The sequence below is a fragment of the Hordeum vulgare genome, chromosome 4H (genome assembly GCF_904849725.1).
Source record: "Hordeum vulgare subsp. vulgare chromosome 4H, MorexV3_pseudomolecules_assembly, whole genome shotgun sequence".
Taxonomy (NCBI): Eukaryota; Viridiplantae; Streptophyta; class Magnoliopsida; order Poales; family Poaceae; genus Hordeum; species Hordeum vulgare.
The window spans coordinates 590,555,589-590,566,418 of NC_058521.1; the positions used below are offsets into that span (position 1 = coordinate 590,555,589).

General features: G+C 46.0%; 1 protein-coding gene across 1 annotated transcript; it reads right to left on the bottom strand.

Moving 5' to 3' along the window:
• Nucleotides 1-9,481: 9,481 nt before the first annotated feature.
• LOC123450854 lies at nucleotides 9,482-10,525 on the bottom strand. Its single transcript, XM_045127914.1, is given in 1 exon segment — nucleotides 9,482-10,525. A coding segment is annotated over 1 exon segment (1,044 nt).
• Nucleotides 10,526-10,830: the final 305 nt, after the last annotated feature.

Here is a 10,830-nt window from a genome sequence, read left to right on the forward strand (position 1 = left end):
CTGAGAAAACTTCACCGGACAAGCCCCGGTGAAATCGAGTCCCAATTTTTCTCTAGTTTTTTTGATATATTAATTTTTTTGACGTTATATGCAAAAGTTATGGCCGGTTTACATTTCGCTTTTTTTTTTGCAAAAACGGTCAAAATTCATATCTCAAAATTTCTATACCAACTAGACACTAAAATCTAACTACATCTCAAAGGGTTTTATTTTTTAAAGATTTTATCACTTTTGTTTATTTTCTACAAAACTAAAAAAGGCGGTCCAAGGTTCCAATCATATCGTCGACTACATCTGCTAGCACCGTCCCCTGCTAGAGTCACAAATAAGGTTAACCAAGCCAGAGTTAACCCTTTCTAACTTCATTTGTTATTTTTCATGCATTTAATAAATTTTTTAAGCTAAATGATCCTGAAATGGAAAATCACTATAAATAAACTCTTGAAATGTTGAAACTTGGTATGGTATCATCATTTCACCCACATAGCTTGTGCAAAAAAGTTAAAAGGGTTTAGAGAAAAACTGGATGCACTTCGTGTACAAATTGGACCATCTCCTTCGAAGTATCAAGGTTTCACACGAAAACCCATCTGTTACAAAGGCATTTCATTTTTTACTTATTTCAAGTCCACACTTTTTGTGCATTTCATGCATTCAATATGCACCATTTAAAACCACATCCTAAAATTTTAACCATTTCTAACTTCATTTGCTATTTTTCATGCATTTAAAGATTGTTTTGAGCTAAATGATCCTGAAATTGAAAAGCACTATAAATGAACTCTGAAAAGGTTGAAACTTGGCATGGTATCATCATTTCACCCACATACCATATGCTACAAAGTTGAGAGGGTTACGGCAAAAACTGGATGCACTTCGTGTACAAATTGGACCATCTTCTTTGAAGTATCAAGGTTTCGGACGAAAACTAGTCTGTTACAAAGGCATTTTTTAAAATTATTTCAACTCCAGGCTTTTTGTGCATTCAATATGCACCGTACTACAACATGTTAAAATCTACAGAAAGAACTAACTAAAAATAATAAAAACAACAATTAAATGTCTAGAACAACTATATAAGCAAAACAGTATTGTTTTAAATAAAATCCTAATTTAAATTATTTGAAAAAGAACCAAATAAATCTTACCATGACAACAATCTAACACATGACTAGGAACAAAAAGAATTAATTTAAAAACTATTTGTAAACTCAAGTTATTCACAGTTTGGGTTTGAAGCTAATTTGAACAAATTCAAATTTAAACCATTGAAATTTGAAAACTAATGACACACACAGAAACTAGACAAAATTTTGAATATACGACAAAAAGAATCACTCAAAAACATCAAATATCCTAAAAGATATAAGCAATTAAAAAAAACTACAAACAGAAAACAAATTTAAAAACAGGAAAAAAAATTCAGAACCCCTTTAGTCCTGGTTCGACACGAACCGGGACTAAAGCCTCCAACCTCTTTAGTCCACTAAAGGTCCCATTTGAACTGGGACTGATACCCGACCGACACCCTTGCCGTTCGAACCGGGATGAAACCGGGACTAATGTGTAAATCGAGCTGGGACGAAAGCCCTATGTTCTACTAGTGTATGCATGCATGTTTTTCTTCATCCATCATGCAAGTCCAATGAAAAGAAGGATGCTACATTTATTGCCTCGCAAATTAATTATGTAAGAAATATTTCATTGACCAGTTAAAACTAGTGTCATTCACTCATAATTCATCTTGATTGATGAAATTTTAGATTTGAGTCCTATAAACCGAAAAGGAAGGAATACATATTACTTCTTAATTAATGAAAAGTCAAGCCTTGTTTGAAAAAAGATGAGGGACGAGAGGAGATAACATGCTCCCTTTTGCCCCCTTTTTTGACACGAGAGGTAAGAGTATATAATAGGTCTGAGTCGTTGGTCTTATTAATTAGTGGTCTTATTATTTTTTATCTTTTTATCTTATATGTAAAAAGAAGGAATAAGAAAGAGCATGTTAAAATTAACCGGTTCACCAACGTTATCTTCAAAAGAACAGAAAGCCTACTCTCTTTGAATACCACAACAGTGAGGTGTAAAGACCACAATTGTAGTTGTAGCCAATTCATGCATGCTAATTAAAAACAGGTCGGAAAGACAATTCTGCACAACCAAATGGACCAACATAACACGACCACATTACTAAATTTCGCAAGCGTGAAGAACCGTATATCAATCTCCTGCAGCTAACTTTCAGAAAATGTGGGAGGCTGTACGAAATGATGAGAAGCCAAAAGTCTTGTAGAGCGCTTGCCCATGCAAAACATTTGAAAAGACCATAACATGCAAGTGTTACATTGTTTCTTAAAATACATTAAAAATACTTTTTTTTAATACTGTAGGATTTATTAACTTAACTTTGCAGACAGGAGAACTGATAGATGAGAAGGACTCCCCATCCGTACGTCCCCCTTTCTTACTTATATGACACCCGGTCCAAAGTCGAGCTAAGCATAAGATAGCTACCACCCAGTGTCGAGATTACCTACGCTCACGCCAAACACACCATCTCTAATTGTAAACCTCCTATGACTCTTCTTCCCAAGTACTCCCCGATGACTGTTTAAGAAAGGACGATTGTGATTAAGCTACTAGCTCATCGATGACCAATCCGGCGGAGTAGCATTTGAGGCAAGGTTAGGTCAGGAAAACGACGTTCATGCGCAACTTCACTTCAGCTCGAACACGAGGAAGACAAGGGTCATATATCCTAGGTAATCAAACACAGGAAAGGAGCATGTCACGGTCCACTATATTAGTGCCTCTTTTCGGAGGTGGTGTCTATTTAGCTAGATTATCTTCCCAACGAGTTAGATCACCTTTGGTCAGGAAAAAAGTCGTTGAAGGTCTTGCATGCAAAAGTCGGTGAAGTATTTATATCTATCTATGGAATGCACTTCTTCTGGAGTATCAGCCTCTCGACGATCCACACGCATCATGCATGATCTCAATTTCTTTGTTATCCATTCTAATCTGCAGTCTGATTACATAGGAAACGAAAAGTTGACCATAAAGCGAAAGATATAGATCTTGGAAAAGAAGAAGGAACGCAAGAGGAACAAAGCGAGAAAAATTCAGAATTATTTGTGGACCAAAAGAGGACACAACTCTACGTGATAGCACTAGTTGCGACTGATATGTTCGATCCTGTGGAATACTTACACATGTTAGCATCCCGATGCATGATGATCCTGACGGACTTTTGCACGCACGGTTCATTAGCATCTATAAAATTTTCGTGGTCCATGTTACTAGCTCTGCAAAGAACCATCCGAATGATGTTGTATTTAATAGAATGAATATCATAAACTTTTTAAAAGTTATCTATCAAGCGATTAGATGAATCCGTACGTGGTCATTAATCATCATGCGGAAGTTAGAAAACCTATGGTCTTTGAATGCAACCGATGAAAAAGGTAGCACGGGCTACATACAACTGGTTTGGATGGAGGTCCAATAACAGAATATGAGTTTAGGCATTGTAACCTAATTTTATCAGTTGTGACTTTTTGTTTTATGATTTGCTTTAGCTTATGTTCCTGAGATGAGATTCGTATTTTGTTGCTATATTTTTTAATAAAATGATTGTATGGGCCGCTTGATGCAAAGACTGAGGATGATCCTCTTCGGAAAGAAAATCTCTGCCAAGGACAGATCTTATGCACTCTCGTCGTCTACCTAGCTCGGCCCTTGATTGTCTGGTGTGAGGAGGTAGTTTGCTCCAAGATTTGGTTGTGCGTGGTCGATTTCCCATGAGTGCATGTTGTCAGGGGATCATAAACTCAGGATCGGCGGCGAACGGCAAGAGGTCATCGTCTGCCACTGCAATGGTCGATCTGTGCGGAGGTGTGCATCTTTCCGAGCGGCATAGCGTAGCAAATTGGAGCTGTGGGATCTCGTCAACAAGCTTGATCGCTCCATTTGGACAAAAATAACTGTGCAGAATCTGGCTCCTCCTGATCTCATCCAATGTTTTACTGTGAAAGACAGCAGGAGAACTGCTGTGTTTCCTGTTGAGTAAATAGGCAATTTTCCGAACAGATTAATCCATGAAATAATTACTAACATGGCATTGACTAGGTTCATGACATACTGATCACGGAGTATACTAGTAAGTATTACACATATAACAGAAACATCTACGCATATAGGCAATACTACTAGTGCAAACAGAAACAGGAGAGAGACGAACACATCATACCCTCCGATCGGCCAGTTGGCCGTAGCAGCAGCGGCGGCGGCGGCAGTATCCTCTGCCGCCTTCTTCTCAGCTTCGGCCTTCTCGCGGAGACGGTCAGCTTCGCTTGGTGAAGACATGGCGATGACGAGGGCGACGCGGACGTAGACGAAGCAGACGGGCGGAGGCGAGCAGTCGCGTGATCGCTCCCCAAAAACCTAATCGCCCCTCTCAGTCAAGGAAGGAACGATCTGATTCTCGTGACGGCTAGGATAGGGGATCACCTGCTTATAAAGGCGGCTGGGTGGAGAGACGTGGGCCAAGGGCCCATGTAGGTGGTGGTGGGAAGTTTAGTCCCACCCCGCTAGTGGAGGAGAGTTTGGACCCCTTTATAAGGGTCTCTCTTCCACATGCTATTGGAGAGTGAGAAGAGAAGGTGCCCTCGCACTCCTCCTCCGCCGCCCGCCTCGTCACGAGGCGCCGCGGGTTGCGGGAATGAGCCGAGCTTGGATCGTGCCTTGTCCGGCGTGGCGAGGCGGGCGGCGGAGGAGTGCGCGAGGGCATCTTCTCTTCTCACTCTTCAATAGAATGTGGAAGAGAGACCCTTATAAAGGGATCCAAACTCTCCTCCACTAGCGGGGTGGGACTAAACTTCCCACCACCTTGTCATGCCACCACCTATATGGGCCCTTGGAGATTTTTCTGAAATTTGTTTTATGGGCCTAAGGTCCATCTCTAATTTCAACATTTCCATTTAAGAATAACGGGCGGATGGCCAAGTAGAAAGAAGGCCAGAGACCAAATACAAAGGAAAACAAAAAATACATCAGGAGCTGAGCTTTGCTCACAGCATCCTGAAGACCTCAACTGCTCAAGGCACCTGCAGATCATAGATGGGAGAGGACTTGGCAGTAGGCAATGTCACAGTCAGGCTACATAAGCTCCTTGTAAACTTGTCAAGATCTCCCAAATAACGCAGACGTACTTTCTTGGCTTTTTGTTCAAAAAAGATACTTTCTTCTTTTTAAATATAAGTCTTTTAAAGGTTTTAGAGTGAATTCCACTTTTTACCTATAGTTGTAAATTTGTGACACATATTACCCCATTTAGTAGAAATTCTATTGGAATATCAGATTTTAGAGACTTTTAACGATATTACCTCAGTTTTTCATTTTGCTTGTTTGTGTTAGATAGGATCCGCATGTTGTGTAAATGATTCGTAAGAAAAATGAGTAAAGTACAAAGGGCATTATTGAGGATCATGTCCAGGCTTTACTTATCCATTTGTTTCATTCCTCGTCCTCGGCTAGATATTTTTGGATCCCACACATCAACTTACACCTTTCCTAATAGACATGCATAAAAAAATGGGAGTCTGAAGCTTCTTAAGGCCTTGTTCGGTTTCTTCAAAATTGAAGGGGTTTGGAAGGGATTGAGAGGGATTAAATCCCCTACAAGTCAAATTCCACCGCAATCCCTTCCATTCCTCTCCAATTCCCTCTTCGGTGGGATTAACCGAACAAGGCCTAAAGGGGTATTCTAGATGAATTTCAACTCGACGGGGTAATTAGTGTCACAAATGCGCATCTAGGGGGTAAAATGTGGAATTCACTCAAGGTTTTACTAGGTAACTACATACGGATGAATATAGACATACTTCAGAGTATAAACTATAGGTTCACTTATTTTGCTTCGTATGTAGCCCTCTAGTAAAATCTTTAAAATTTTTATATTTACGAACGGAGGAGTAGTAGCTAGGAATCTTATCTTCTTGAAGTTGCATGAACAGATACATCCATCACATCTTCTGTTGTCTCTCTCTCAGAAGCTCATGATCGATCAGCTCGATCGAACACACCAGTCAGACTTGCACGTAATTTGTGGAAGTGGAAGTGAAGGTGGAACATGACGGACTGAACCAACCATGCACCCCTCCTGCCCCTCCCGCAGGCGACGGGGAGGGAACCCTAGCCACCGTCTGTTATGATCCCACTTCCTCAACACTTGATTTCACTCGGATACAAGGATTACTGTCGGAATCTAGGGTTCATAGGGAAGAGCTGGGGGATTAGGGGAAGAGGATCACCGCCGCCGTTAGGTTCTAGATATTGTGTGCCTCACGCAGGAGGGGGTGGTTGCTACTTAACTCCGCCGGTGGTATCCCACACTTGGGCCGAGTAGCGGCTGCTGGACTTCACTTAGCGTCGCGGCCGTTCCTGGGCTGCGTCGGTCGGCGCCGCTGGGCCGCCAAGGATGCCTGCAGTCGGGGGCCCAAAGATAGGTGGCGTAACACTCCCTCCTCTTGAGAAACAGCTTGCCCCCAAGCTTGCCCCCAAGTGATAGCGCTAATGCGTTGTGGAGTCTTGAAAGGGCCAAAGTAACGGAAAGCCAGCTTCTGGTTGGTGCGAGTCGCCACTGAACGTTGCACATACGTCTGAAGCTTCAAGAATACCCAGTCATCCACGGAGAAAGAGCGATCAGAACGACGCTTGTACGCGGAGTCCTTCATCCGTTGACGTGCACGCATCAGGTGTTGACGCACCAGTGGCTCCATCTGCAAGCGGTCCGCCAATCATCAGATAGGTCCAGAGAGGTGCATGTGATGGATCCACAATCCCGAAGAATCGCAGCGCATGGTCGTACAACACCTCGAACGGAGTTGTCCCCATGGCAGAGTGAGGCGACGTGTTGTATCAAAACTCCGCAAGAGGCAGCCAAGTGCTCCATTTGCTCGGTAAAGAGTTGACGAAGAATCGTAGAAAGGTCCCCATGCACTGGTTCACCCGCTCCGTGTGGCCATCCATCTGCGGGTGTCGGGCAGTACTCATGCGCAACTTGGTGTGAGTGAGGCGAAGCAACTCCTGCCACAGTGTACTAGTGAAGGCTGGATCACGGTCGGAGATGATCGACTCTGGGAGGCCGTGCAGCTTGTAGATGTTGGCAACGAAAGCATGCGCTATTTGGAAAGCGGTGAAGGGGTGTGAAAAATAGAGAATGTGAGCGTACCGAGTGGCAGGATTCCACGAATAGCTTGACGTGGTGCTTGAGCCCGTGCCAGGTGAACAAATGGTGGACTCGGCGATACGTGGCGTTGAAACCAGAGTGCCCGCCAATGGCGCCAGTGTGAAGGGCACTTAGAACCAGTTTTTGGAGGTCCACATTGTCTCCCAGACAGACATGCCCATGCTTCTAGATAACACCATCCCGAAGGTGAAATCCGTCGGTGTTGTTGGGCGGAGCAGAGAGCTGGGTAAGCAGGCGCTAAGCTCGAGGGTCATCCAGGTAGCCCTTTTGGACATCTGCTAGCTATGCAGGTACGGCTGTGGTGATTGTGGCCAGGTCACCTTGTGCTGGTCTAGGCTGCCGAGATAGAGCATCAACTGCTATGTTATCTGCCCCTTTCTTATAGAAGCTTCGCCATGATCTTCTGCTGCCACGGGGTAGCCAACCGCTGGTCTTCAAGATGGATCAGGCTGCGTTGATCTACATGCACCACAAACTCATTCTTTTGAAGATAAGCACGCTAGTGATCGACTGCCAATAGGATAGCTAGTCCCTCTTTTTCATAAGTGGACAATAGCCAGTTGCGCGGTCCTAGAGCATGGCCCAGGAAACAAACGGGGTGTTTGTCCCGAGAGAGAACAACCCCGATGTCGTGATCACATGCATCGGTTTCCAGCTCAAACATCTTGGTGAAGTCCGGAAGAGCAACTGCTGGTGCTGTGATGAGGGCGTGCTGTAAGGCACGAAAGAAGGCTTCCTCCAAGTTTGTCCAGCGAAACACCACATTCTTTTTTAGGAGATCAGTGAGGGGACGATAGATGACTGCGAAACCCTTGACAAATTTGTGATAGTAGCCGGCAAACCCCCAAAAACCACGAACTGCTTTGACTGTAGTGGGCACTGGCCAGTTTTGGACTGTTGCGATATTCCTGTTGTCCATACGAACACTGGCATCATTGATTTCATGGCCTAGGTACAACAGTTTGGGGCTGGCAAAGGTGCACTTGCTGCGATTCTGCTTGAGGTTGTGGTCACGGAGAAGCTGAAACACTTGGTTCAACATAGTATGGTGGGTCTCTTCATCGACACTTTGGACCAGGATGGCGTCAATAAACACCAACACCCCTCGACAAAACAATGGTGCCAGCATAGTGTTCATACTGCCCTGGAAAGTGGGCAGACCCCCAGTCACACCATATGGCATCACTTTGAACTCGTAGTGATCGTGGTGGGATTTGAACGCTGTCTTGTGCTCATCCTTGGGTCGCATGCGAATTTGGTGGTAACCGCCACGCATGTCCAAACTGGTAAAGAGGCGTGAACCTACTAATTCATCCAGCAGTTCCTCAATGATTGGGAGAGGGTACCAATTCTTGATTGCGATGGCGTTGAGGTGCCGATATTCAATGCAAAACCTCCATGTCAAGTATTTCTTGTGCACAAGGAGAACTGGAGAGGCAAACGGGCTAGTGCTCGGTTGAATAATGCCCTTAGCTAGCTTGGCTGCCACTTGGCGCTCAACTTCAATTTTTTTAGCCGGGTTGTGTCTATAAGGGCGAATGTTGACTGGTCAGCCCCCACGCGCTAGGGGAAATGCATGGACGAAGGAGCGTTGCAGAGGCAGCCTTGAGGGTTCTTCAAACAACACTGAGTATTGCTCGACCAATTCTACGATAGCGGGTGGAATAGGAGGTGGATTCTTGTCGGAGCTGACCGAACACAGTTGTACCACACACACCACTACAGTCTGTTGCAATAAGTCCTGTAATTCAGTCTCTAAGATCATGTGATACCGAGTGACATCCGCTTGAGGTGAACTTGCTTCCCTTCGTGCTCGAAATCCATGGTTTTCTCCATCCAATGCACATTCATTGGGCTATGGCAATCCAACCAGTCAATACCCAGGATAACATCATAGCTGCCAAATGGTAGGATTTTGAGGTCACTCGTGAACTGGGTGCCATGAGACTACCACTGACAGGTCGGAATTTCTTGAGTACTGTGGAGAGCACTCCCGTCAGCTACGCGGACTATGAGTGCGTTACAAGCTGGCTGCACACCGCTGAGATGGACTGCTAGGGCTTGACTGACAAAACTGTGCGAAGAGCTGGAGTCAATCAACATGAGAACCTCCCTTCCTTGCACCCAACCGTGTAAATGCATGCTAGTTGGTGACTCGGCTCCTTCCATGGTTGCTTTGGATAGAACACATCAATCTGCCTCGCCAGCGGGAACCTCATCCGCATCAGCTTGCTACGGAGGCGAATGCAGCATCTCGATGAGCTCCTCCACCACGTGAAGCTGGACGATGGGGGCACATCGGTGGTCGCAGATCCACCGTTCGCCACAAGTGAAGCACAAGCTCTTGGCACGGAGGTATGCGCGCAACGGCCCCAGCTTGTCGTCGGGTGCCGCCGAGCGCGGACCTTCAGAAGGTGGACGACGATCATCTTGCCGAGGCGTGGGCGTGATGCCACTGGTCTTGGGTGGCGGTGGCGGGGACAGAGGGAAAGCCACACGAGGAAACGCCCTTGACCCGGATGAAGATGATGCGCCCCAAGTGGGTTTGTCGTCGCGTCGAAGGGCCTCAGCCACCTCTTCCTGCAAACAATCCAAATCCACAACGGTATCCAGAGTTTGGGGACGCTCCATAAATTGTGTAACAAAAAATGCAGGGTCCCAAGAGCTATGGTGGGCTAGGAGATTGTGCATCATCTGCGTGAACTGTTCTGCGTATTCAGTAATCGTGCCCAATTGCTTGAGCTGGTTAAACTGTCGCAGCAAATTTTAAAATTCCTCCCTACCAAACTAGGAACAAATCGATGTTGCGAAATCACCCCATTCCTGATAGTGCAAGTGAGCCTGTGACGACTTCAACGAGGACAATGCACCATCAGTGAAGTACATAGTAGCACAACTAACCCAGGTGTCTGGGTTGAGAGTGCACACGCGGAAGTACGCCTCGCATTTGAGCCGCCAAGCGCGAGGGTTTGCCCCATTGAATAGAGGGAGATCAAAGCGAGGCGGGGGCGATAGCCGATGGTACCCATGATCCGCAAAATAAGACTGCTCGCCGGGGTGAGGGAATTCAAACGTACCATGAGCCAGAGGCAACCGCGAGGTGCAGATCTCCCCAAATGATTTCCCCCGTGGGTCGTGATGAACACCGTGGCAAGCGGGCCCGTGACTCGATTCACCCTGGGCCGGCGCGTCGTTGACGCGAGGGCGGAGCGTGTCCACCGCTTGGGACAGCAGTGGGGGCAGACCAGCCAAACGCAGGAGCGGGGGCGGCGGCATCTCCTTGGATCGATCCGTCGGCGCCGTCTCCGTAACCTTGCCGATCTACGCCCGCAAGGTATCCACCTCCGATTGGAGGTCCTCCACGGACTGCTCGATCGAGGGTCGCCACCCCTGCAGCTCAAGGACGACACGGTGCATGTCGTCAATCTTGGTGGTGAGCGCCGTGATCACCGTAGTGAGATCGGCCAACGCCTTGGTGTGAGCTTCCATCTCGGTTGCCTTGCCCCGACGCGTATGGATAATCCACGGAAATCGTCCGGCCAGTGTTGGGGGAAGAAAATTTTAGGGGTGGATATGGTGGA